Source organism: Propithecus coquereli, unplaced genomic scaffold, assembly GCF_000956105.1.
Source record: "Propithecus coquereli isolate 6110/MARCELLA unplaced genomic scaffold, Pcoq_1.0 Scaffold501, whole genome shotgun sequence".
Classification (NCBI taxonomy): Eukaryota; Metazoa; Chordata; class Mammalia; order Primates; family Indriidae; genus Propithecus; species Propithecus coquereli.
In genome coordinates this window covers 1,189,356-1,215,421 of record NW_012150853.1, presented here as the reverse complement: position 1 = coordinate 1,215,421, position 26,066 = coordinate 1,189,356, and the positions used below count along the sequence as shown (strand labels likewise).

The 26,066-nt window shown below is 55.6% G+C and overlaps 1 protein-coding gene across 1 annotated transcript in view; it reads right to left on the bottom strand.

Annotated features, from left to right (window-relative positions):
- Positions 1-26,066, bottom strand: part of TBCD (tubulin folding cofactor D) — a 133,380-nt gene that overhangs the window by 21,391 nt on the left and 85,923 nt on the right. The window contains exons 15-23 of the mRNA XM_012656443.1: positions 25,995-26,052; positions 19,851-19,880; positions 18,496-18,581; positions 14,725-14,805; positions 11,805-11,878; positions 10,416-10,533; positions 8,888-8,948; positions 7,464-7,486; positions 5,608-5,639 (exon numbers count right to left, since the gene is read on the bottom strand). Coding sequence (XP_012511897.1) covers positions 5,608-5,639; positions 7,464-7,486; positions 8,888-8,948; positions 10,416-10,533; positions 11,805-11,878; positions 14,725-14,805; positions 18,496-18,581; positions 19,851-19,880; positions 25,995-26,052 — 563 coding nt within the window. The remainder of the gene's footprint in view (positions 1-5,607; positions 5,640-7,463; positions 7,487-8,887; positions 8,949-10,415; positions 10,534-11,804; positions 11,879-14,724; positions 14,806-18,495; positions 18,582-19,850; positions 19,881-25,994; positions 26,053-26,066) is intronic.

The following is a 26,066-nucleotide window of genomic DNA, read 5'->3' as shown; positions in this document are numbered from 1 at the left end:
TAATTTCATAACTCCCTGTGAGGCTGTAATTATTTCAAAACCCAAAGTTTTTTTAAAAACCCACAGGCCAGGTAATTCAGACCAACCCTCCAGCTAAGACAGCATCTTAAAAGCCGGACAAAGTGGAAAACGAAACGCGTGCCTACGTCACTGCAGTTACCAAGGCTCTGCGTGGGGCAGGTGTGGGGCATCCTCCCTGAGCGGCTCTGCGCACGCCAGAGCCACCTCAGAAATCCCAGGGCACCGTCGGAATGTCTAGGGTTCTGGCTAGTGGGGCAGGACTGGAGTCGAGGGCTGTCGAAGGGAGAAGTGGCAAAGCCCCTCACAATGGGTGTTGAACCCAAAGGACTACGCCCATTTCTAGAAATCAGTACAAGCAGCACGTCAACTGGCTGACGCCAGTGCTGAACCCTCTCAAATCCAGACACTGGATGGAGGTGACCCCACACCGTGAGCACCCGGCGTCCCGCCAGAGCCAACCCAAAGCCTCGCTGGGGGAGAATAACGTTCCCAGGCTTCGAAGCTTTTCTGTGATGTTTCACACACAACATCCGTCCTTTAGAAACAGAACCATGGAAGCTCTGGGCAACGATATCGTTAAAGATTTTAAATCGTGCTCAATATGTTCAAGGAGGTGAAAGGAACGACTGAAAACCAGGACAAGGATATGGAAACCGTAAAAACAAACAAACAGAAGTTCTGAACGATAAAAATACTAGAATCAAGAATTCAAGGATGGGTTTAATAGCAGGTAAGATGCAGCTGATCCGAGAATTGGAAAACATCCAAACTGCACGACAGGGAACAGGGAGAGAACCTAAGACGAGGAGGGTTAAGTGAGAAGCTCTGGGGCAACCAGAGTCCTGAGAGGAGAGGACACAAGAGCAATATTCGAGAGAAAATGGCTGAGAATTTTTCCAAAGTGACTCAAAAAACCTAAGAAAACGACAGATCATGAATCCAGTACAAACCTGGAGACCTCCAGGTAAGACAGACACGACGAAAATGCACCCAGGGATGTCGCAGCAAAGCTGCCGGAAATCACAGAGAGGATGACGCAGCCGGGGGACTTGACAGATGGTCTCCCGCAGGCGTAAGTGGACTGCAGCCAACGTCGCAGCCAGAAAGGACGCGAATCCAGAAGACAACAGGGTGTTATCGTCAACGTGCCGAAACACAAAGGAGTAGATGAACGCCTAACTACAGTTCTATCCCCAGCAAAGACGACCTTCACGAGTGAACGTGAAGAAAGACATCTTCAGACAACTGCTCCAAGATGACGCTCAGACCTCGGCCACAGAGAACACCGTGGGAAAGGGAACGATCTCCTTGGGAGGTCGGACATGCAGAAAGGAATAAGGACAGAAAACAAAGGGTGTATGTGGGTAAATCTAAATGAATTTTCACTACATAAAACCACAATAATGTCTTGTGTGATTTAAAATACACATAAACCAAAGGGCATGACACAGAGGCCCCGTCACGAGGGGAGAGGCAGGCGGGGCATCTGGCCTCCCACGGAAGCAAGCTCACGAGCGCTGAGTGCGCCAGGCTACCTACCCTGCCCATGAAGCAACAATCTGCCACGCCTATGGCAGACCACACCCTGGTCTCCCTCCCTGGTTCCCGCGTGGGGAAGAGAGGACTGTCCCAGGCTCTGTCCCGAGAGCAGCAGTGCAGGGTGGCACTTCTGGTAGGAGGAGGGGGCCAGGCGCTCCCCGCCCTCGCAGACCCACCATGCACTGCCGCACAAACAGGTAAACATCACCTGTGGTTCTTTTAAGGCCCCAAAACGCCGGGGCCATCACAAGAGCAGAATGCAGCCCACCCTAACTGCTAGTGCTCCCGTCTTCGGCTCTCCCGGTAAGGCTGAGCTCCGCTGCTTTTCCTGCAGTGCTAAATTGTGCGGCCGGACTAAGCACATGACCTCACAACGAGGCAAAGACACGATCGGGCGTTCCTCTTCCCGGCACCTGGGGGGCGGCTGGGCTGCCTTGAGGACGTCTATGGTGACAATCACACTCTGTCCTGCGACACCCAGACCTGTGTGGATTTTCACAGAGGCCAGCTTGTCACGACACTTCTATGAGAACAAAGTGGTCCGGGAAGACCAAGTCTTGAGCAGTTATTGCCACAAAATGTGCAAAAAACACCCAAATGAGTCTGCACTTTGGATGCCTGGCCGGGATATTTACGGCTCTGGAACCTGAGGAGCCCCTGGTGGCAGCTGTAGCTGACGCAACCTCCAGGTGTGAACACACAGGGCTCGGCCCACACCTGCCAGTCCGCGCATCACTCACTGACGAGAGCTTGAGTCCAGTCTCGCGTAAGTGAACACACTGAAGTTAAGGCTATTGAGAAACAGCTGCGTAAGCATGTGATCATAAATACTGAAGCAGATAAGAAAAGAAGAGCTGAAAGAATTGAAAGGGCTGACTTTGGAGAAGCAAAAATCTGAGATTGGGGTGTGGGGCTGGGACCACTGACACTCTGCAGAACAATTTCACTTTCTGACCTATTTAAACTTAAATTTGGAAGGAAACATGAACAAAGTGGAGGAAACCCCGAGTTTATACTAAGGACTGGCGAGGAGGAGAGGTGCAAGGAGGGGCCTGCTGTGTGCGGGGGCCTGGCTGGGGCGCAGGGAGCAGGTGGACCCCGGGGAGGGGCCGGGGTCAACGTCCAGGCCCAGCTTCCTCCCTCCCTGGGCGCCCTCTGTCGAACACGCTGGACCAGGCAGTGGCCTGAGCAGCCACAGCCCCCGCAAACCCCCCACGAGGACCCCTCCAGGCGGCCCCCCGAGCAGAGGCTGGCGGGAACGGTGCAGCCAGGGCAGAAAGACCCCAGCCTGCCCCCCCAGCAGACCACACAATGCAGCCACCCTCCAGGCCAAACCCGGGTGCCGCGAAAACGCCAGATGCCAAAATAGCAGTAAGGTGCCTTTTTAAAATCTTCGGACGAAACACATCGTTTTCCTATCCCAGTTACTCTGCAGCCTGGGGCTCTGGCAGGGATGGGGGCTGGGCCCAGTATGGGACGGGGCGAGACCAACAAAAATGCCAGCACGTCAGCCCAAACGCCCACGCCCTCGCAAGCAGCCCACCCAAGGGCAGGCGTCCTGAGCGGGACAGACTTTCCGGAGAGCTGCTCCGCAACAACCGCACGAAAGGACACGTGTTCTTTTTGCCAGCTGTTTCCTGCCTAGAGAAAACGGTTTTTTCCTGAGCTCACAGTTCTGTTTGTGACGCACAGATGGTGACAAGGCACCCCCCTCAGCCACACGGCACGCTGAGACGCTGCCCCAGCTGCACGGAGCTCCGCAGAACACGTCACGGAGGCAGAGCGGGCTGTGAGGCAGTGCGCAGTGTGAGCCCCACTGTGTGAAACGCGAACGCAACCGTCCCAGCCAAGGAGAGCCAACCTGAAGGTGCTGAAGCCCCGGCACGGCTCTGGCGCTGCGCTCGCTGCCCGGGCTCGCTGCCCCGACTCGTGGCGGGCAGTGGCACCTACGCACGCCTGCCGCTCCAACACCCAGGGCGACACAAAGGCACACCCTGCCGTGGACGGGGACGAGTGACGGTCCTGAGGGTCACGGTGCCACCTCCAAGTGCCACTGCCAGGGCGCAGGGCTGGCTGTGAGGAGGACGGTGCAGGAGCAGACCCGCCAGGACACCCCACACCAGACAAGCTCCCAACTTCAGAGACGGTTTACAGACCATGACTGTCGACAGTGCCTGGGGGAGAACCTCCAGACTACGCTGGGAAGGCGGCGTCCGAGGAACGGTGAGCAGGTCCACGGTCACACTCCGTGTGCTAACGCGGGCCTAACGGGATCCGTGCAGCACTGGCGGCACTACCAGTCCACGTGAGCTGACAGAAACTGGGTCACACGTCTAGAGTTTGTGCTCCAGTGACATCCATCAAACCCATGACAACGCGGAGTGACACCGACAGCAATGCAAGCCGGTGGCCCTCAGCAGAGAAATCCCCCCGGGCCTGGCTGCAGGCGGACACTGCCAGCCTCAGGGCGAGCCCCCCAGCTTGGAGGTGGGAGGTGTGGACAGGAAACTTGAGGGTGCCGTGCGGATCCAGACATCTGTGCACAACGGTGGCATCTCTGAACCTCCTCACCGCCACCTCCGACCTCGGCCACACAGCAGGACTTGAACCTCCAGGTCCCCAGGCCAGCATTTGCATCAGGGACGTCTGGGAAACCGAAATCGGGCTTCTATTTAAACTCTGCGGGAGCGCCTGAAGTGCGCTGTGTGTCCTCCTCGAACTCTCACAGAGACTCGCCTGAGACAAGACGATCGTTGCCGGGCTGTTTGAAGCCCCTGGGGATCCGCAGGACGTGGGGGTCCGGGGCAGCTGTCAGGTGGACGCAGGGCGTACGGGGTCTGCCACGGTCACTTCCCCGGCCGCGGAAAGCGGGCCCCTGACATGGATGCGGAGCTGGCTGTGCTATCGCCAGCCTCAGCCACGCGCCCCACCTTCACTGCTTCCCTGAGCCCGTCCGGAGCCACCGGCTCCCAGGCCCGTCCCTCTCAGCTTACAGGAGGCACCGCTGGGGTCAGCGGTTTGCATGACCTGCTGTTCGGTTCCCTCCCTGCACTTGGCACAGGTGTCCTGGGACACCTCCGGGCACGGCACTCCCGTCTGCCTGAAACACAAGCGCCAGCCAGCTCCTGGCGGCACAGCAAAGGCGCACGTGGAACACGGTCCGCTTGCCTGTGGCGGCCCCACCTCTCAAACTGGCTCCGGGAGTCCAACCTTCCTGCTCTGGGGTGCGGCGAGGGGCAGCCTTGCCACGTGGTCTGATGCCAACAATGAGCAGTGTGGTGACCCCACCTGGGGGCCAGACAGCACCTGGTCACACTCTCCACTGCTGACGGCCTGTGCCTTGTCCCACCCACATCTAGACCCTAAATGCTCCGTCCCACTGCAAGAAGACGCCCAGGCCTCACAGGGCTCATCTTCAGGACACAGAACGTAGATCCTTGCATTTCCAGCCTCCTTGCCCCACGTTCCTCCGGGCGCCCTGCTGCAGGGCTGGGGCGAGAGGCAGCCTCCCCACTGGGCCCGGCTTGTGCGCCAGCCTCGAGGGCGGCACGGACGGTGCTGACAGGTCCCCAGCTAGCCAAGCCCAGCTCGCCGGGGGTGCGCCTGTTGCACCTAAATCTGCTGCCACCCCCAGCCAGAGGGGCTCTCCATGCACCCGCGTGGCCAGGACTGACCACAGCGCCAGGGATGCGAACGAGCACCTGGATTTTCCAGGAGGTTTAGCTGAATGGGCTGCAGGAAATCTCAGTATGTGTTAGGTTGGTGCCATTTGAGTTCCCTGCAAGCATTTAAATACGATCTGAAAAATCGCTCTGTTCCGCAGCTACGTTCAACTCCAACACTGTGCTGAAGAGGAATGCGGCGCTCGTTCGACGTCCCCAGCGCCACCCACGGCCACGCCCCCAGGAGCGGAGGGCTCTCCGCGCAGACGCCCACAGAAGACAGCCAGCCAGAGCCGCGGCAGCGGTGAAGGGACCACGCGAGGCCTGGGGGGCATCGCTCTCCTCGCGGCTGGAGAGGAGGCTGCGGCTCGGCCCTCAGACCTACCTGCTTGTCTCATGAGTTCTCCACCAAGACCCCTGAAAGAGTAAGGGAAACGTTCAGAATTAAAATCTCGTAACGTGCAAAGCAACGTGAAATATCCTCACGCGGTGACAAACATAATTTCAGGCTCCAAAAACTATTAAAATATTAATTAGCTAAATTTGCTACTAAAAGCATAAACTATCTTAAAAGAAATGAAAAAACGAGACACAACCATCTTCCGGAGGCCTCTTGTCCCTCTGGGTTGCCCGTGTCGTACTGTTACCATCGAGGGGCCAACCTCAAACCGCGCCCGGCTCTCGTTCTCAAAGACGCAGGGAAGCATCTCCACCCGCCCTAAGGAGCAGCCCTGCTCTCCCTCGCAAGCAACCAGGGAGGAGGCAGTGCCCGTCCACCGCCTCTGGACGCCTACATGACGTCTGACGCTGATAGCGGGACGCTGGGGACGTGGGCGCAAGACACACTTGTCGGAAGATAAACTAATTTATGAGACTTGGCTTCTGGCCCAGAGGAACAGGATCTGGATTTGTCCTCCTGTCTTAAACGACTGGGAAGCTGGAGAGACACGAGACATGGTTCAGACCCTGCGACACGGCACAGGACGTGGGGCGTGGGGGCCTCCCACACCCTAGGGAGCTGGGAGCCGCCGCCAGGCTGGAGTGCACAGCGAGGCCCACGCGGAGCCCGATCGCCTGCTGGAGGAGCAGCTGGAGGCGGAAGCTGCCAGGCCAAGGCATCGGAAACTGAGCGCAGAGGAGCGGAGGGCACGGGGCAGCCAGGACAGCCCAGGTCCCGTGGAGGAGCCGACGGCAGCAAGGCAGGCTTCACCCCCCGGGTAGAGGAGAACCGCACAGGGCTCGCCACCCCGCAAAAGCTACATTAAGAAGTACCAGAAAAGAGAAAAGGCAAACTGCAGGGAGAGAGAAAGACCCTGGGTCTGACGGAGAGAGCTGGCATCCGGAACACCACAGAGCTCGGCGGCTCCGTGAGGACACAGACGATAAAGCTTCTTCATCAGCAGGAGCTCTGAACAGTCCCTTCCCCACAGAAGTGCCCCTCAGCACACGAGGACGCCCAGCACTGCGAGTTACTGGGGACACGCAAACTACAGCCCCGTCCAGACACCTTGACACTCCCACAGGGTGGCTCAGGGTGGGGCGACCTCGCCGCCGCCGGCCGCAGGTGCTGGTCGGGCTTGAGCAGCCAGCTGGAGGGGAGGCGGCTGGAGTCACGGAAACGTGCGCCTACCACAGCACCCCACAACGACACTCCTGGTCTCTACCCGGGAAAGAGGACACAGGTCTGCACCAAGACCCGCGTTCCTGCACCCGCAGCATGGCTACTCCAAACAGCCAAAGGCTGGAAACCGCACGTCCGTGAGCTGGTGAGTGGACAGACACACTGCAGAACATGGCTCCGCCACAAAGAGCAACGACACATTAACACACGCAACGTGGATACATCTCAAAAACACACCCAGGGGAAGAAACCAGACCCAAAAGGCTTCATGTAGTGTGGTTCCATCCACACGAAATTCCAGGCAAGGCAGAGTGTGCAGCGGACAGAGGCTGCAGGGCAGGGAAGCTCTGGGGCGACCGCGGCTCTGTGTCTCTGTGTCGGCGCTGCGGCTGCCTGCGATCCCCAAACAAACAACAATCTCAAACGAGGAAACGTCACATGTTGAGTAACCTCCATAAAGCTGAAAAACACCAACTGGGACACTGAGCTGGTGGACTAACCCGATCCAAGCACAGCACACGCGGCGGGGGACAGCAGGGCGCCAAGCACAAGCGCGGACGCACCAGACAGCACCTCTCGTCACTAGTACACACCAAAAGCCGGGGTCTTGTGAAACTCACCTGTACAACTGACGCTCCCAGAGCTGAAAATAAAGAAGTGGAAGTTACTATTCGTAATTTGAATTTTTAAAACAACACAGTACGTGCACAATAGCAATAAGTATCAAAATGGGACAAAGAAAATGGCAGAGCCAGCACTCGGGAGGCCGCGTCACCACTGCCACATCCTCAGCGCCCTTGCGAAGCCCCCACCGCGGGCCCAGAGGTCCCTTGGGAGGGAAGATCGAGGCACTGAGAAAGAAGGAGGGTGGCCAGAGGACGGCACCAGCACCGGCCGCGTCCTGGCCCCGAGGTCCAATGCGGAGGTCTCCCCCAGACAGCCTCGTGGGCAGAAAACTCATCGTGGCAAGCAGCATTCTGATGTTGCTTTTTGGTTAAAAGAACTTAAAAGCACTTCACGACATCATTACGACTAAAATTTACTCAATGTTCATACTTGGCCAAAAATTCTATTAAACTCTCTAAACGCATCCTTTAATTCTCACGAAAACTCAAGGAAGTACGTTCTGTTACTACCTATTTCTACAGAGAAAGAAGCCACGGTTTGGGGGACTTGCAGGCTTCCTGCGGGCACAGTCAGTCGGCGGGGACGGCCCTTCCTGCGGCCACCGCCCTGGAGCCTCCGGCCTGCCCGCGTCTCCAGATTCGGAGGTGCCAGACCCCATTGGGTGAAAGACGTAAGCAAACAAACTAAGTGGCTATGCCACAACCAAAAGCAGGTTACTAGCACGAGGACCTGGGATCAAAGTGGTGTGTTACGACGTAAACAGGGACGTCCCAAAGAATATCAACTGTAAAACTATTTAATTCCTTATGCATGATTCTGATATCGTGTAATACTGAGATCCACAGTTCATACTTTACCTCTTGTGGGTCACAGAAGCCTTTGAGAATCTCCTAAAACCCAGAAAAACGCACATACCCTCTCCCCAGAGAAGTGGGAACACGACATTTTGGACTTCATTTCAGAACGAGACCTCTGGCTCCCAGCAGAGCACAGCTGGAAATCGAAGGCCCCCGGGCTCATTCCAGGTGCCGCCCCGCAAGTGCGTGCAGTGTCCACGGCACAGGGCGCGACCCCCAAGTCGGTGGGGCGCTCTGTCCGAGGAGTGCGGTCGGGCACCACGGGGTGGGGGTGGGGAGGATGGTGATCCGGCCTTCACGGAAACCGCCGCTGACTGCACTGGCTCAACCAACGTGCCCCTGAGCCAGGACGTCTCGGCCACGTGGGAAGAAAGTCTGCGCTCTCCGCCCATCCCAGAGAAGCCCCCACGGCGGCCGAGCAACACTGCCCAACAGGACCTGTCCCCTGAGTGATCACACCAGGGTCACCCCACCGCACCCCAGGACTTCAGACAAGCTGGAGGCAGGTGGAGAGACCCCAGCACCTCTGAGAGGGGCAGGCTCGGGGACTGCACACGCACCTGCTGGTGGATCTGCTTCAGGCCCTGCACGGCCTTGTCATCCAGGTAGTCCGTGACGGGCCTGTGGAAGTTCAAGCACAGGTGAGGTCACAGAGGCCAAGATCCCAACCCCAGGCACATGCTAAGGAACACACGGGCTCAGAAATATGGCGTCTCCCGCAGGGCCCCACGGGCCCCGAGATCCCTGCAGGGCATGTCCGGTGCCTGTGCTGGGTCAAGGCAGGTGGAAGGGAGGATTCTCCCTCACAGCTGTGGCCACTGTGGAAAAGAGACGAGTTCCTGGTAGGCCTGAAACGAAAGCCCACCTGGCGGGGCGCCCTGGGTCGTCCTGGGAGGGGCCGCTGGCAAGGTGGGCCCTCGGCTGGCACCGAGGAACACGGGTTTCGGCAGGGTTCCCACCAATCCCAGACTGAGGAGGGTGCCGGGCTTAGACTGTCTGCACAAACCGTGTGGTTCACCAAACACCTGGTTTCCTTCCGGGATCTGGAATTCTGCTTCACTCCGGGCAGGGGTGTCCACAGGACCAGACCCCAATAAAAGCCCTGGGCACTGGGTCCCACACGTGCTTCCCTGGCGGACACTTCACATGTGCCGTCACAGCTCCCAGCTGCGGAGTCACACACGCCCTGTGAGGCTCCCCTGGGAGAAGACTTCAGACACTCGGGCCCAGTTCCCGCAACTTCGCCCCACCCGCCTTTTCCCACCACCAAAGCGAGCAACGCCACAGACGCAGCTCTCAGCTCCGCCCACAGGTCCCTCCGCACCCCCGCGAGGATGTCCTAGGGCCGGGTCTGCAGCTGGGGCTGGGCTCTGGGTGATGCAGGCGGCCAAGCCTCCCTCGGCTCATCGGGGAGAGCTGGGGTCACAACCGCCCACCATCACTGTGCCCCCAGGGAGCCTCCTGCATCCACGGGAGTGACATAAATGCAGTTTTTCCCAAACTGGAGTCCAGGGACCAGGTTACAGACACCACAGCTGCCTGTGAGCTTCCACTTCTGAGGAAGAGTCAGTGCAAAGTAAGAAAATGGAGCAGCATTTACAAAACACTTTCCTGTATGAACTCAAATGACCCTGCACTTCACATGCTTTGTTATGTACAAAGCAGCCAACTGAAAAATTCTCAGGGAAACTTTTACACTTACATTCTCTGGTATTTTAAAATATTGAGGGTGACGAATGAAGAATACGGAACATGTGAGTTGCCCACTATCACCTCTCACAAAGTGTCTGCTTTGTTAACGAACAGCTCATCTCCTGGCAACGATGAGGGCTTGTGTGGAGATGGCGGCGCAAGGCTGTGGAGGCGCCTCGGCCCCCGCGGCAGGTGGTCCGTCCATGGGATGCGCCTCGCCAGGAGGGAGGACCACGTGCAAACCTCATCAACAAGGGGCGGGACCCCAGGCCTGCAGCACTGCCGCAAACGCAGCGAAATTAAAGGGCTGAGCTGTTCCCAGACTTGGATCGCTGCAACTCCACCGCGAGGGGATCGCGAGCGAAGCACAGCATCTCTCTCAACCCGTCTTCCCACCTGTTCTCCCGCGCTGCGAGTCTGTGCAAGGCATAGGCGACCTCTGCGCAGGCCAGCACCGCCCCGTGCCGTGTGTGCAGATCTGGGCTCCGTGTCATCGACAGCAGCCTCGGGAAAACTGCAGGGACAGACGGGAGGACGTGGCCTGTCAGGCTCGGAAACACGCCCACAGAAAGTCACCCCTGTCGGGCGCTACCCCGAAGCCTGGGGCATCCCCCACGGGCGAGGCAGAAGGTGCAGTGTCTTGTGGAGCTTCCTCCTGGGACCCATCGTGGGTGGGTGACACGGGGTGGGCAGAGGGTGGTGAGAACAACAGCTGCTGTTCCCAGCCCTCGGCTACCCGCACACCTCCGCCTAGCAGGCTGCCCCAGGACCTGCCCAGGGAGAGGCCGTCCTGCGCTCGGGAGTCGCTCTCCTCTGCTCAGAGCAAAGGAATGGAACGTGGAGGCTCCTGCCTGCAGTCAGGATGCTGCCAGCCTCGAGGTGGCTGTAAAAATCGGGACGTATCCAGCCTGAGAGCGCCCAGTCAAGGTGCAGCCAGGAATGGCTGGTTTTTAAAGAATCGGGGAAATCCACAAAAGGTCACTCCCCTCGTCCAGCCCGAGAGTGCTCTCCAGCAGGGAGCAGGGACACAGCCGAGCCCTCCTTCCCTCCCTCAGCGATGACGGGCCCTCCTCCAAAGGTAGGTAAGCGCCACACTAACTCGTGACTTCCAAGTTTAATTCGCGCAGCTGAAAGGCCCCTTAGTTATTAACAAGCCCCTCAGTGTACTGAACACGCACAAGTAAAATCAGTCTTTCCAAACAAAGAGCCACCATTCAAACCCCAGTTCAGCCACGGTAATAAATGCCAGCGGACTAAGTATAATTTTGACAAATTTGTGTATTGTTCCCTACATTTAAGTTGGATGCTTATTTATTCCAAGTAGAAAAGACGAGACACTTTTTTTCTCTGATGACAACGAAGCATAATGAACGTAGACTTAGCTGTTCTATCCCAAAGTGGTTTCGACACTGAGGCAGATTTTCAATCCTCAGTTTAGGCCCATTCTGTAGACATTAACAAATCAAAAGTGCTCGTCTGTAGCAGCTATGGGCCACCTGGCAACCTGGGAGGGGGCACGGCAGCTGTCCGCCATTCGGCGGAATCATCCTTACTTTCAAGCTGACATAACATGACTGGCGGGCCCTCTCTGTGGGTGGACACACACAGGGCGCCTGTCCTGGTGTTCTGTCCCCTCGCCAAGCCCACGGCTAGTTCCTCAGACCCTTCTCAGCAGGAGAGAAACAACGTTACTTTCAGCCCCAGGACTTTGGAACCAGCATGGCAGCCCTGGGTCTCTCTGCCGGGCCTCGCACGGGGCCCACAGACGGCCGGACACACACCCACCTTGAGTGGCGCTGTACTCAGGTGCTCTCGGGGCCAGGTTGGACAGAGCCTTCGCTGCCAGCTCTCTGATGACCCTGAGGGAGAGGGAGAGAAACTGTCAGCTCTAGACAAGCGCAGTGGCTCCCACCTGAGGTCCCAGCTACCCAGGAGGCTGAGGCAGGAGGATGGCATGAGCTGTGTTAGTGCCACTGTACTTCAGCCTGGGTGACGGAGCCAGATCCTGCCTCAAAAAAGAAAGAAAGAAAATTGTTAGTTCCTTCCTTTTGACGATCCTAACTTTATTTGATTCATAAATATAAGAAGATAGGAAAGACAATGTACACGAGTCCTCGACTGGCCACTTGGTCAAGACCACCAATTGAAACAAACACACAGATGCGCACACGAGAACCTCAGATTATAACAAATGAGGAAGAGAATTTACCAAAATGAAACATTTGAAATAAAACAGCTACACGGGTTCTCCTCAGGACACAGCTGCTGTCTCTCCCAGGCACCACGTGGCAACTGGGTGTCCCCACTCCCCGTCACTTGGAAACAGTGTGCCCTGGACGGAACCACATGGAACTGTCGCTCTGGAGGTGATAAGGCCTGACAAGCCAGGAATCTCATGTGGCTCTACCTCATAAACCAGAGGCACGCATCCCATCAGTATGAAAATATTTTCCAGCGCAGCATCTGACCTGCTACTGGAAACACCTGGGAGATCGCAGGGAACAACGGGACAGCCCGGGCCCCTCCCGCCAGTCAGAGCCGCAAGCAGCCGCCGCTCAGTCGCAGTCAGGGGGCCACGCAGCAACCCAGAGACTTGATGAAATGTTACAGTGAAAACGCTCGGGGCGGGCGGTGCTGCACTTTGGTAACTAAAAACTCCAGATCAGCAGCCCTGGAGTGAGCACGGCAGGAGGAAAGCAGCTGCCAAGGAGGATGGTGCCTCTCCACCCCCAGAAAATGGGAGACGCTATTTCTGAACTTTTAGCTGGTTTGTTCGCTGATACCATCCAAGCCAATGACAGAGAAAGGCAGCAGTATCTCCATCTCTAAAAAGATCATAAAATAATAAGGGCATGATCATGCTTTGTAAATCCTGACGTTCTAGAAAATGCCAGCTGGAGCCATTGGGGGCGTCTCTGGACCTGCCTAGAAGTCGGACAAGGCAACCTCCTCAGGCCCTCAGCTCTGCACACCCAGAAACAGCAGCTGTGTCCCAAGAAGGACCGTGTGTAGCTATTTTATTTCAAGTATTTCATGGTTGCATACCTGCAAACTCTCAGATTTTTAAAGTTTCTGCTAGAAAAAAGATTTCCCCCAAAGAATTTTTAAAATGAAATTAATAACGAAAAAAGCCACAAGAAAAATAGAAAACAAATAGCAAAATGGCTGGCACAAATGGAACCACATGGTAATTACATTAAATGTGCACGGATCAAACACTCCACACAGAAAGGCAGAAACTGCGGCAGTGGAGAGAAGCGTGAGGCCCGGCTGTCTGCCGTCCACGGGAGACTGGTCAGGGCCAAAGACACGGGACCGGAGGACGGGCGCACCGCCAAGAGGGCTGGCACCCACAGCCGGCACCAGACCCAGCCTGAGGCCTCTCTGTATGAGGAAAGCCCTAAGCTAACAACGGTCTTCACATCTTTAGAGGGTTGTATAAAGAAAGACAATAAAACACAGGGGACGCAGACCCAAGATGTTTACTCTCTGGGTCTTAAAAAAAAAAAAAGCCACCAGCCCGTGCAACGGTGTCAGGCTGCAGCACAAGACCCTGGCTGCACCTGCTCCCGCCCCGCACCGCCGCCTGAGCTCCGCCCTCTGTGACAAGAGGGACATTTCACAATGAAAAGGGTCAGCACAGTAGGAAGATATAAAAACTGTAAGCGTGTATGTACCTGGCAAGTAACCCCACCCACAACACACGCAGGAAACCTGACAGAACTTGAAGAAACGGACGATAGCAGCTGGAGACTTCAACAGTCCCGAAGTTCAGTCTAACACTGTGGCTACGTGTTTACTGTTTTGGTTTTAAATGTCTCACTGACCGATAAGCCCCTAACTGCAAGAGTTTTAGCGTCACACTTGCAGGCCTGCTCGAGTGCTGGGAGCTCACACCAGCCTCCGTGAGTTGAGGGAACGGAGGAGGGCTCTGCTGGCAGGCGCGCCCCACCCACTCGCATGGCGACAGCAGGCGTCTCCTCTGCTGGGCCCCACCCTCACAGGGGGCCTGCCTTGGCCGCAGCGACTGGCAGACACTTCGAGGCCATGGTGTGGATGTATTCCCCAGTGGATCAGAAAGAACTTTCTCCTAAAACGGGGACGCTGAGGCCCTCACATCCGCAGGCGTTCGCTGTTCCTCAGCCTACGGTCAGGTGCGCATCCTCTGCGAAGACACCCTGACCTCCCTGGAGGGGCGATGACAGCACGCGCACCCTCTCCGTGTTCTGCACCACACGCTTAGCTTCTCCCTCTGAAGAGACACGTTTAACTGCCCATGAAACGCTGAGATACCCTGAGACTGCAACTGTAATTACGGAACAGCCAACAAAGCCCACTGGGCTCCCGAGAGACAAAGCAGAAGACACCGGGGCAGCCACACAGGACAGAGTCCGGTGCTGGGAGGCAGAGGCACGTTCCTGCCGCCCGAGTCATGCCCGTCCTCAGGTGGCCGCGGCCCCCACTACACGCCTCACAGGGCACTCACACAGGACATACTGCCTGACCAGGTCTGCAGACGTGGACCTGGAGACGGACCATTAACCGGAGTATGTGGCGTGAAGACTAGAGTTTACATACTTCGCAGAAGGTGCTTTAAAATACGGCATCCACGATGAGAAAACACACTTAGGGCTTATAAACCAACTTAATCTCTCCTTTGGGGGGAAAAAAAGAATTCTTAGAAAAACAAAGACACAAAACCTACCCATCCCAGTGGCTGACTTTCATGGTGACCAGGTGGTCGATCATCGGTCGGGTGTACTCAGGAAAGCCGGCGATAAACACGCTGCAAGAGACAACATCGGGGTTGGTGAAGCTGCGGTAGAACTGAAACCCCCTCGCGCCGCCTGTCACTTCTTCAAAAGGTAGAGATGCCTACTGTGTGATCCCGCCATTCCCTCAAGGAAGTCACCCGGAAAAAGGGAAACGTGTCCACACACAGACTGGTACACAAAGGGACATGGTAGTTTAATTTGTAACGGCCAAAACTGGACGCATCCCCAACGTCCACATCTGGGGTGGCTCCTGCCAACGAGGGAACGCCCAGCGGCAGCTACAAGGACGGGGCTTGGACACGGGCAGCACGAGGGGCTCTCAAAGTAATCACGCGAGTAGAAGTCAGACGAAAGCGAGTACGTGCTATTCCATTTATACCAAACTCCAGGAAATGCAACTGACCAGTGCTGACAGAGCAGCGGCTGCCGCGGGGAGGAGGACCAGGACAGGTCCAAGGGCACAGGCACCGGGAAGCTTTGGGGGGTGGCTGTGTGCACAGTGACGGGTCCACGGGTGTGTGTCCGCGTCAAACCCGGCATGCCACACAGCTAATGTGCGTCGATTACGCTTCGACGAAGCTGTTAGAAACTTTAAGAAGGAAAAGGCGAGCCACAGACTGGGTGGGGGAACCTTTGGAATACGCAAAAACGACAGCGGGCTTGCATCAGAATATTCAAAGAAGGCAAGCCCCAAATAACAAACTGGCGTGAGATTTGTACAGAAACATCGCAGAAGATAAAAGGCAAATGAGCACAGGAACCGATGCGCAACGTCAGGACCCGTGCGGAAACGCACACGTAAGCCACTGCGCCCACCGGAGCAGGGGAAGTTTTAACAGACAAACACCAGGTGTGGGCGAGGCTGTGGCGACCAGAACGTGCGGATGTTTCTGGGGGGACACAAAAGCACGCAGCCACTCTGCAAAACGGTCTGGCAGTTTCTCGTGAAGTTCAGTGTGTTAAAACTCCCTCTGACGTCTCCTGTGAGAGAAATGAAATGCTCATCTACACAACACTGCTGAGGAAAGGTTCACAGCAGCTTTATTCATCAGAGTCCAGAATTCAAAACAACCTAGACCTTGGCAGACTGACACATCGCACACGCAGAACAGTGTAAAACTCGCCACACAGGACGGACCTCAGAACCCCTGTGCTGAGCACAGCAACCCATGTTCTCTGGGCAAGGAGGTCGCGCTGCTGACCTGTCTAACAGGGGAAATGAACGATCCAACAGAAAGCAGGAGAAGGAAACTCACAGCACAGCCGCCCTTTGTTTAGCCAAGACACCCGTGGCCCAGCTTGTCATCCGAGCTCCTTCTCAGCCTCAAAGAGCCCCGAGTGGACGGCAGGGCGGAGCTCCCCGCCCAGCTCCCTGCCTCTCTTCCTGCCAAAAGCCAGACTCCACAGATTCCGACAAGTGGGCCTCGCGTAGGAGAGAGGGAACAAAGAGCACCCGCGGCAGCCTCGCCGCCACTTCTGCCGCCGGCCTGCTAGAGCAGAGGAAACAGCCGTCTCCGCCCTTCAGAGCTCCCAGCGCCACCCTCACCTTTTCTTCAGTGCGGTGGCCCCCCCACCTCACACACACTGTCACTTCCGCATGTCCTCGTCACTGCGTGAGAAATCCTTCCACCCCAACGCCCGGTCCCACCGTGCGAGCTCCACAGACAGCAGCGCCAGCTGCGTCGCGCTCTCCGTCTGGGGTGCAGCAGTGGTGCCTGGGCCAGGAGGAGGGGTGCGGACACTCCACAGCCGAGGAAGGCACGGGTGACCGCGGTGTGGGCACGGCCAGTACCTGCTGGACTGTGTGCTTCATACAGGAAGTTGATGGAGTGCAAATTATGTCTTAAGAAAGTAAAAGTTACATCTCTTGAAAAATAACATGGAAAGTTAAAAAATTAATCTCCAGTGGGATGGGCCTTTCTTATTATGACTCAAAACCCAGAGCCGTAAAACAATTTGATACGTTCAAACACATGACCCCAAAAAACATCGACCAGGAAAACCACACCAAAAACAAAGTCAAAAGACACACAACAAATCTGGAAAACACACCTGCAACTAGCATCACAAGTAAGAGACTTCCCTGAAATAAATGAGCTCTTCCACGTCAGTAAGAGAAACATCACGGCCTAGTAGAAAATCGTCAAGTTTGCAGAAAACACACAGTTCGACCACTCGAAGCGATGCCTAGCTGCCTGCGCACGGGAAACAGAACCTCTGCTCACCCGCGGTGGCCCACGTCCCAGGGGTTTGCGGCCATCGGCAGGGTTGGGAGGGGCCTGGAGACACCGCCGGGCCATCCCTGTGCAGCCTCTACGCACAGCGATTGGCACGACCCAGGACATTTTCTTTTTGAGACAGGGTCTAGCTTTGTTGCCTGGGCACAAGGGCAGTGGCAGGATCACAGCTCACTGCCAAGTGAGTTGGCTACCACTTCTTCCAGGGTTTGGACCACTTCTTGAGAGGAAAAATATTCAGTTCTCAACAAGCTGTGGGAAACGCCTTTGGCGGTTTCATTGCCACTCTCTCTCCAGGCTTCTTCGCTGCTGGCGTAAACAAGCTACCGTTAAGATGGCAGAACTGTGTGGACAGCTTAGGCGCACGCTGTAACTGTACTGCTTCTCGTTTGAGATACAGTAAACTACGCTTTGATTCAGAGTCGGACATTTCATATTTACCCAAGAAACTCAGGGGAAAAGGTGGTGGATTCCTCACATAAAACATCAATGTCTGTCCCGGTGCTAATAATCACGGAAACAGAACGAAGCCGGGAAGAACTGTGAGGCACAGAAGGATGCCCACCCTTGAGGAAGGATGGAAGGGTGCAGAAATACGGGTGGTGCGTTCCGTCACAGATTATTCCTGGGAAAGAGGCCAAATGCTCCTTTAAAAAAAAAATTTTTTCTTTGTTGTTTTTGGGGAATTTTCTTTCTTCAAAGTCTTCATTAAGGGGCCTCCCGGGAATCTTACCTTTGGAATCCGGATGGTTAATGATAAAAAATGCATTGGGCATGTTCCCTCTCCAAATTTATGGCAAATAAATCATTTCATAAAAACACACCCTTTTTTGTGTGGGTGTTGCAACGGGTTAACTAAGACAAGTGAAATAACTTCCCCAGTATTTGACTTACATAAGTAAAAACAATTTGATGTGATTTCTGCAAACTGCAGTTAGGGATGTTAAATATTTATTCCTTGACCTGGTTACCCAAGTTCCTCTTTCTGACTCATCTCACGGACAATCCAGAGATAATGTCAACTTCGAAACACTCTTATTGAAGCACAGAAAGGAACACAGCCGATTCTAACGCAAGATTTCATTTTGAGAAACCCAAGGAAACGCAGTTGTTGGCTTGTGGCTATTCCCTGTAAAATCCAAGCCCTACACAGAACCAGCACTAATAAAACAGGACTGTAAGGGAAAAACGGTTACCAGAAAGGGCTACGAGGCGGCGTTCCTCCGCAGCACCTCTTTACCACAGAGCAAAGGGCCCCTCTGCGCAGAGCGCCAAGTCCCTCCGATCGACGTGGCGCAGACGCCTCCACGCCTCTCTCCAATTCACTCTCTAACTTTCACACAAAACTTTCACATCCACACTTAGTGGACCTTCCAGGATGGGAAAGACAATGGTGGAAACCAACTTTTGCTGACATCTAAATCAGAGAATATTGTATTTTTGTGACGTACATCAAGAACTTACCTTATGACCAGGAAACAGTTGGCTCTGTTACCGACAGCAAAGTAGTCCGCCGCGGTCAGAATGTCGATTCCGTGAGGGAAAGTGCCCTGTGAGAAAGTGAAATTGGACAGAAGCGGCACCTGCGTGAGCAGGGGCATCTCGGGAAGTCCGACGATCGCATCTGTAGCAGCTCACATTCGGGACCCGAGACGCCCGACACAGACCCACAGCTCAGACCGCAGCTGCGGAGATCGTGCGCGTGAAGACTTAAAGTCGCGTCGGCTTTCTGAGGGCCTGTCCAGGGACGACAGTGCACCGAAATTATTCAAACTGCTTAAAAGTATTTAATTTTTGTCAAACAAATACCTCAACTTCAAAATGCCACAAGAGACCTTTCTTTAAACACATGCCATAAACAGACATCAGGGGTCCAGAGCTGAAGCGGCTGATCTCCCCGACCCACCCCCGTCTGGGCACGGAGACCCCAGCAAGGGGCTTGCTCCGGCAGGCGCAGGCCTGGGTCTGGGCCCCGACGCACAGGGACACACGGGCCTGCCTGGGCTACGAAGCCCAGAGCCGCGCCCACACCTCACACGCTGTCGTCAGAGTGGGAGAGACAACCGGCCCACCACCATAAGCACAGAGGACAAGCAGTGAGCCCCCAAGACTCCGAAATGGGGGGAGTGGGGGCCCCGCTACCCACAACTATGGACAGCCTCCCCGGGGGCCCCAGACCCAGGCCCAAAGTCTGCACATTATCACTGATACCACTCTCTGGTAAAAATATTTGAAAATCTGGAAACAACATCAATAATTTTCTAAAAAACAAAAATAAATGATAAACTTTAAACCAAAAGTAGAAAGCCTCACGGCTATCAACCACAGGCAGACTTCAGCCGTCTCAGAGGAGGTCCCCAGCCTCTGGACCCACGGCTATCACTGGTCCTTTCTCACACCAAGGACTCGTAATGCCCAGGCCACGCAGCAGAAGCACACAGAAGCTTCTGGAAGCTTGCTGCCAAGCCAGGAAGAGGTCAGCTCTTCGTCTTGGGGAGGCCCTGCCACGACCGCCGAGCCCACATCGTGTTGCCCTCAGCAATGTGTGAGGCATGAGTTTCCGAGCCTGTGTGTGAAATTACTTCTGCGCGCAGGTTTCCTGTGAAACACACGACTGACTGTTTAAGATGCACATTGGTGTCGCCGTGGGTCACGTTACGGGGATCTGTGACGAGAAGTCACGGTGTCTGCTGGATCACTAGGAGGTGAGTTCTTTGCCCACAGCTAACAATGCAAAAGACACCAACTTTACGGCTTTGATTTCCACCCCTCAACCTGCAGGAAGTGTTAAGAATGAAGGTTTTAAAAAGCAGCCATACCTGTCTCCCCACATTCTCCTGGAAGGCGGCCTGCAAGCAAAGAACACAGGGCAGGTGAGTGAGGTTTGCTTTCCACCAAACACAGGAGGTAAGTTCAAAACAAACACGGCGCAATATAAATGACCCATGGCTTTACTTTTTCAATAAAAGTCCCCACTGTTGGCTGCGCAGAGCCTCAAGGGTGGCTTGTCACTCGTTTTTACATCCTGGCACTTTTTAAAACCGCAATTTAAGAATTCAAGTGTATAAAATCAGACACACCCTGAAAAGTGGCCTTTAACTGCGAACACGGAGCTTCGCACCGATGCCCACAGGGAGCCCTGGACTACAGAGGTGGAGGGAGAAGGGGACTTCGTGACAACAGCTCACGTTCCTCGGCGGAGGGCACACTGCCCGCAGCCATGACACGTCACAGACAGGCTCTCTGGGCCCCAGCACACGGCAGGGGCTGCTGGAGAGGTCAAAACTGGGTCTTTGTTATACAACAGGGAGCACCTCATCTCCGCAGCGGCCCCTTCTCTCCCATCCCTCCCTTTGCTACTTTGTCGTCCCTTGGGGCAGAGCCAGCCATCTGCACGGTGACAACCACGTCTCCCTTCCTGTGTGCTCCTGTGTGTCCAGAACTGGCACCCTGGCCCTCCCAAAGCATCCGGGACTCACGGTTCTGCAGACAGGGCTGTAGACACGAGGGGACATGAAGGACCCAGGAAAGCTACACAGGCACCCGCATGGCACATGCCACTAGCACCAGGGTATGCAGGAGAGCAGGGACATGGGACGGCCGGTGTCAGGGAGGGGCGGCCCCTGCCCAGGTGGAAACCACCCCACACTTGCCTGAGGGCGTCCTGAGAGCAAGGCCCAGACAGGGGCACGGGCAGAGATGTGGACAGTCAACAGGCTGAAGCAGAGACCCAGCCCCGTGGCATGACAGTAAACTGAGGCACGAGACCCCAGTGCCCGGCAGAGACCCAGCCCTGAGTGTCGTCCGCAGGTGGGGAACGGGAGAACAGTGCCCCGTGGATGGCTCTCGTGTAGCTTTTAAATGGGGAGGAGGGAGACTGGACTTTTGCTGTGTACCATTTTGTCACTTTTGTGGTAAGCTCGTTAAGGAAAGAAACAAAATCAACTAAAAGACAATGCAAAAAAGATACACTGTAATGTTAACTTAAATAACACGTAATAATTAGGGACACATTTACTCCTCTAGCGACATCATTGAAAAAGTAAAAATACCGAGATTTATGTGGGAAAGCACAGCCCCAGACAGGTAAAACCACCCTGCAGAAGACGAAATTAGAGGACTTGCCCCACCCAGGTTCAGGCAGCTGCGTGGCCGGGAACCACAGCGGTGCACACTGACAGAGCAAACAGGACAAAACCGGGGGGATCTGCGGCTGGGCAGAGTTCTCAGACTTGACACTGAAAACATCATCTCCAAGAGAAAAAATGGACCCACTAGTCCGTTTTGGAGACGACTAGTTTTGGAGAGGTCCAAAACTAAAAACTTGTGCCCTGAGAAAGACCTTATTCAAAAGGATGAAAAGATGAGCTCCAGCCTGGGGAAAAATATGTGCAAACTACATATCCAATAACGGACCAGTGTCTAGCATATATAAAGAGCTCTCGAAACCCAATAATAAAAAAACAAACAATCCAATTAGAAAATGAGCACAAGAGCTGAGCAGACATTTCAGCGAAGAGGACACGGACGACAAACGAGCACATAAAAAGACATTCCATGTCCTCGGCCACGGCAGAAACGCACACTCGCACCACAAGGAGGTCTCCCCACACCTATGGGAAGGGCCAGAACACGACGGCAGCCACTCGGGACGCCGGCTGGAGCGGGCAGGAGCAGCAGGATCCCCGGAGGGCTGTGGGGGAACATGTAACAGCGCGGCCCCCAGAGAATAGCCCGGCAGCGTCTCACAGAACCAAACACCAACTATCGTGTGACCAGCACCTGCGTCTTGGCGTCTGCCCAGAGAAACAGCCGCGTCCTTCATACAAACCCTCGACGCGCACCTTCCCCGCAGCCCAGTTCTCACAGCCAGTGGCAGGGGCAACCCAGACACCCTGACGTGGGGCGTGAGACCCACTCGGCGTCAGAAAGCACTGGCGCCACAGTCTGGTCGCGCCCCAGGGACTGTGCGCACAAGCTCCGTGTGCCCTGTCCACGCAACACTCTGGAAGTGACATCAAAGGGTCAGGGCGCGGGAGGGGCTGCGGGGCGGGGGGCACGGCGAGGGCGGCCGTGGTTAAAGGGACAGCACGGGGCTGCTGCGTGTCTTGGCACAGGTGACGAGACCACGCAGAACTGATGCAGATGTGCACACACGCGCGCACAACAAAGGAAACGCGCCTGAGACGGGGGCTGTGTCAACCTCGTTTCCAGGCCGTTCTGGAACGTTCTTTGAGACCTGGCCACGGGGGATGGAGACGGCCCTGAGATCTCTCTGCACCATCTGTTATAACTACACCTGAGTCCCGATTCTCTCAAAATGTGAATGGAAAATACTAACGTGAGAGCGCAGACACTAACCGTCAGGTGAAGCGCTGCGTGGAAAAGCGTGGCAACGTTGCAGTTAAGGGAGCTCCACGCACCTCTGTGTTAACCGCTGGGCGGGCCTGGCCCACCCCGAGTCCCCCGGGAGGTGCCCCCCGCCCTGTGCCACCTCCTCGCTGGGGACAAGCCTTCCCCGCTGGGGCCTGCTGGAGACCTGCTAAGAGGCAGAGCGACCGGATTCAACTGACATAATTCCAGTTTTTTTTCACAAACTCACTAACACATCCCACGTGAATCGGTCAGGCCTCGCTCCGTCCCGCGCTCCGTGGGTACTCAGAACGGCCGCGAGGCCTCCTCACAGGGCTGCCATGCAGATCAGACACCAGCACCCGCCACCATTTCCTTCCGTGTCATCGATCTGGAGACGCGGGGAGCAGGAGCGTGGGAGGAAGGGGTGTCGGGGCCGTGGGGCGCGGAAGGCATTGGGAGAGGACTCGGGCCGTCCACAGATGAGTCTCGTGGCCCGACCGGGCAGAACTCGACCCCCCGCCCTGAAAGGGACCTGGGAACAGAGCGTGACGTCTCAATCTAAGGTGCCGCTTCATGGTCAGAAAAATTTTATTCCCCACTATTAGGTGCTCAGGCCTCAGGTTTTCAAGCGAGTTTCAAACAACATCTCTTCTGCCTTTCACTGTCCAGTTTTGCAGCCTACTAGGTAAGCAGGGGTGCACTTAGATGGTTTTAACAGAAGAATTTCTTGCCAATTCAAGGGGATTTTAATTCTAACTTGAAAAAAGAAAAAGTGGTTTACATATATTGTTTGTTTCACCTCATCCTCAGGGTTAATAAAAACGTAAGGGCTTAGATTTTATTACTTCTTCCCATAAAAATGTCTTAGGTTACAGTAAATAAAATATGAAATTTAATTTTTAAGCATAGATTTGACATAAAATTTTGTTATATTTCAAGGAGTTTTTACAACTCCTACCTGCTGGGTAAATATCAGGGCAAAAACATGAAGACTTCACCAGGAATTACTGAGCTTTCCCATTGACACTCAAGACAAAACTGCAGCAGCTGCAGGAGCAAGGATTTCTGAGCGTCCAAGTCTGAAAGGACCGAAGCAGAGAAAGACTCACATCCCAACCACTCAGGACGCACAACCACGACGCTTAGAGCTGGAACCTCAGACACTGCCTAACCGAGCTCCTGCGATTTGGAGAGAACCAGCGCTTCACCACGTCAGCCCATGCAGCAGGGTCACAGAATTCATTACTGCACAATTACTCCCTCATCCCTCCGTTCATGCACAGAAGACAGACATTTACGGAGTGGAGTGCCAAGTGCATGGCAGGAGGCTGCACGAAAAGGAGACACGGGCCCTGGGCACACTGTGCTGTCACAGCGGCCAGGTGGCGAGCAGGCCACAAAGCCAGCAGGACACTCGTCACTGGTATGCGGCAGCAAAAACAAGGAGCCAACAGTGACGGAGGACAGGACGGTGGCAGGAGGCCCCTCACCATGGCACCCTGCGTTCAGCCACCGAGATGGAACGCAGGTTCACTGACTGAGGAGAGACTGCAAGCTGAACAGACTTCTACTCTACTCTAGTCGGTAAGGAAATTAAATTAATTGTTTAAAATCTTTCTTAAAAAAAAAACAAACAGATCCAGATGGGTTCACTGGTGAATTCTACCAAATATTTAAAGCAGACATAACATCAATCTTTTAAGAACTCTTCTATGAAACAGGAGGGAAATTTCCAATTCATTCCATGCAGCCAGCGTTCTTCTAACTCCAAAGGCAATAAAAATGCCACACATTAAAAATCTAAAAAACCTGCAGACCAAGATCCCTTATGAAGACAGAATCAAAAATTCCATTTTTGAGAACACTGGCAAACTGAATTGTGCAACGTAAAAAAAAAAAAGCCCAGGATTATACACCAGCACAAGTGGATTTATCCCAGGAATGCAAGGTTGGTTTAATACCTGAAAACCAATTCAGAACCCAGCCGCACCTCCGCTCCTGCACGGCTCCTCCTCACATCCCCCAGCGTCCCTGCCTCTGCCTTCCTAAACCTCGCCAGGTACGACACGTACAGGAGCGTGCACACGTCATGCACACACCGTCCAGCCAACAGCCACAAACGACCACTCCCCACGGCTTCCTGCACAGACTCACTTCCGCCTGTTTCTCATGGGACCTCTGCCTAGAACCTCAGGGGTGGGAGGCACGGCTGCTTCACGCGCCTTCACCAACAAGCCGCGTTCCTCTGAGGGCATCCAAAAGCCTGCCGCAGCCTCCGACCTACACAGAGACCCTCAGGCCATGGCCACGTGAAGCCTTCTCCACACCTGCCTGCACGTCCGCGGGACCTGGACCGCTCCTAGCACCACTCGCCAGATGACGGGAAATCCTGCCTCCCTGTGACGGCCCACGGCAACTCAGGGCAGCCCCAGGGCCACAGGCGGAGCCCCCGGCTCCCTCTCCATCCCACCTGCCACTGGGCTGCCGGACCCTCTGCCATCCACAGGACACAAGCATGCCACCTTCAACTAAAGGACAACACGGAGGAGCTGACGGAAAATCCTCACGGGGTCCCACCACCTCCTCCAACCTGTCCCCGGGGGTCAGCCTTTGCCTCTGCTGCCCTCGGCAGCCCCTGCTACTCCGACCCTTTTGAGACTGAACCCAGAGTTCCGGCAGCTCGAGCCTTTGGGCAGCCGTCAGCTCCTCCCCCTCGCCAAAGCCAGCCCCGCCCCACGTCTTTCTCATCTCACAGCGCGGCCCCCAGGTCTGTGACCTCTGAGAGCTGTGCAGCCGCCTGCCTGTCTCTGAGATGAAGACGCTCCAGCCCTCTGCTGTCCTGAGAGACTTGGGCCGCACTGGCCCAGCTTGGGGTCTCAAGAAGGGGCCGGGTCCGCAGAGAGAGAGGCTCCTGGCCAGAGATCCTGAGGTGCCCACAGAGCCTGCTGAAGTCCTCCGCATCTAAAGTCCACCTCGAACATCACGGGGCTCCCTGGGGGGGCGACCAGGGGCAGTGCTTCAGATTCAGGGAGTCCCACTGGGGGCTGCCAGGCACATCTGGCAAGGCCAGGCCGAGTGCGGCGGGAAGCAGAGGCGACCGCCACTGGCACCTGCTCCTTCCGCGGCTCAGGGCCACCAGTAGGTGAGGCGTCTTCCTGTCACACTCGGAAACTCACAGAATTCTTTCTTCCCTCCTTCAGAATACGGCTGCCCTGAGCCAGGACTGGTCACTGGGCACCGTTCCACCTGCCTGTGTCCCTCGAAAACACCACGGTGAGGGCTGCAGTTCTCTTGGAACGCCAGGGTTGGGGGATTTAGTCCTGACCCGCCCTTCACAGCTGAGACGGCTCCCACCCCAGAAGCCCGAGTCAGCAGGAACCGGCAGTTCTACGCATGGTTTCCGCTCTCGGCACCCCCAGCCTGCTCCCCTCCAGTCTCTCCTGCCACGGCGGAGTGAGCTCGCCAGGGACAGTGCCGGCAGTGACAGGGACTCGCTGGAGAACAGTGACGGGGCAGGGACAGGGAGACAGTGGCCCTGCTCACTGACGGGACAGTCACAGAGTCCACCCCCACTGCATGTAAAGAAACGTCAAAACGAGGAAACTTACAGAGGCAGCTCTTCTGCAGTTGACGTTTCGGTCAAACACTGCGGCAATCACCAGTGCGCTGTGGAAAAGAGG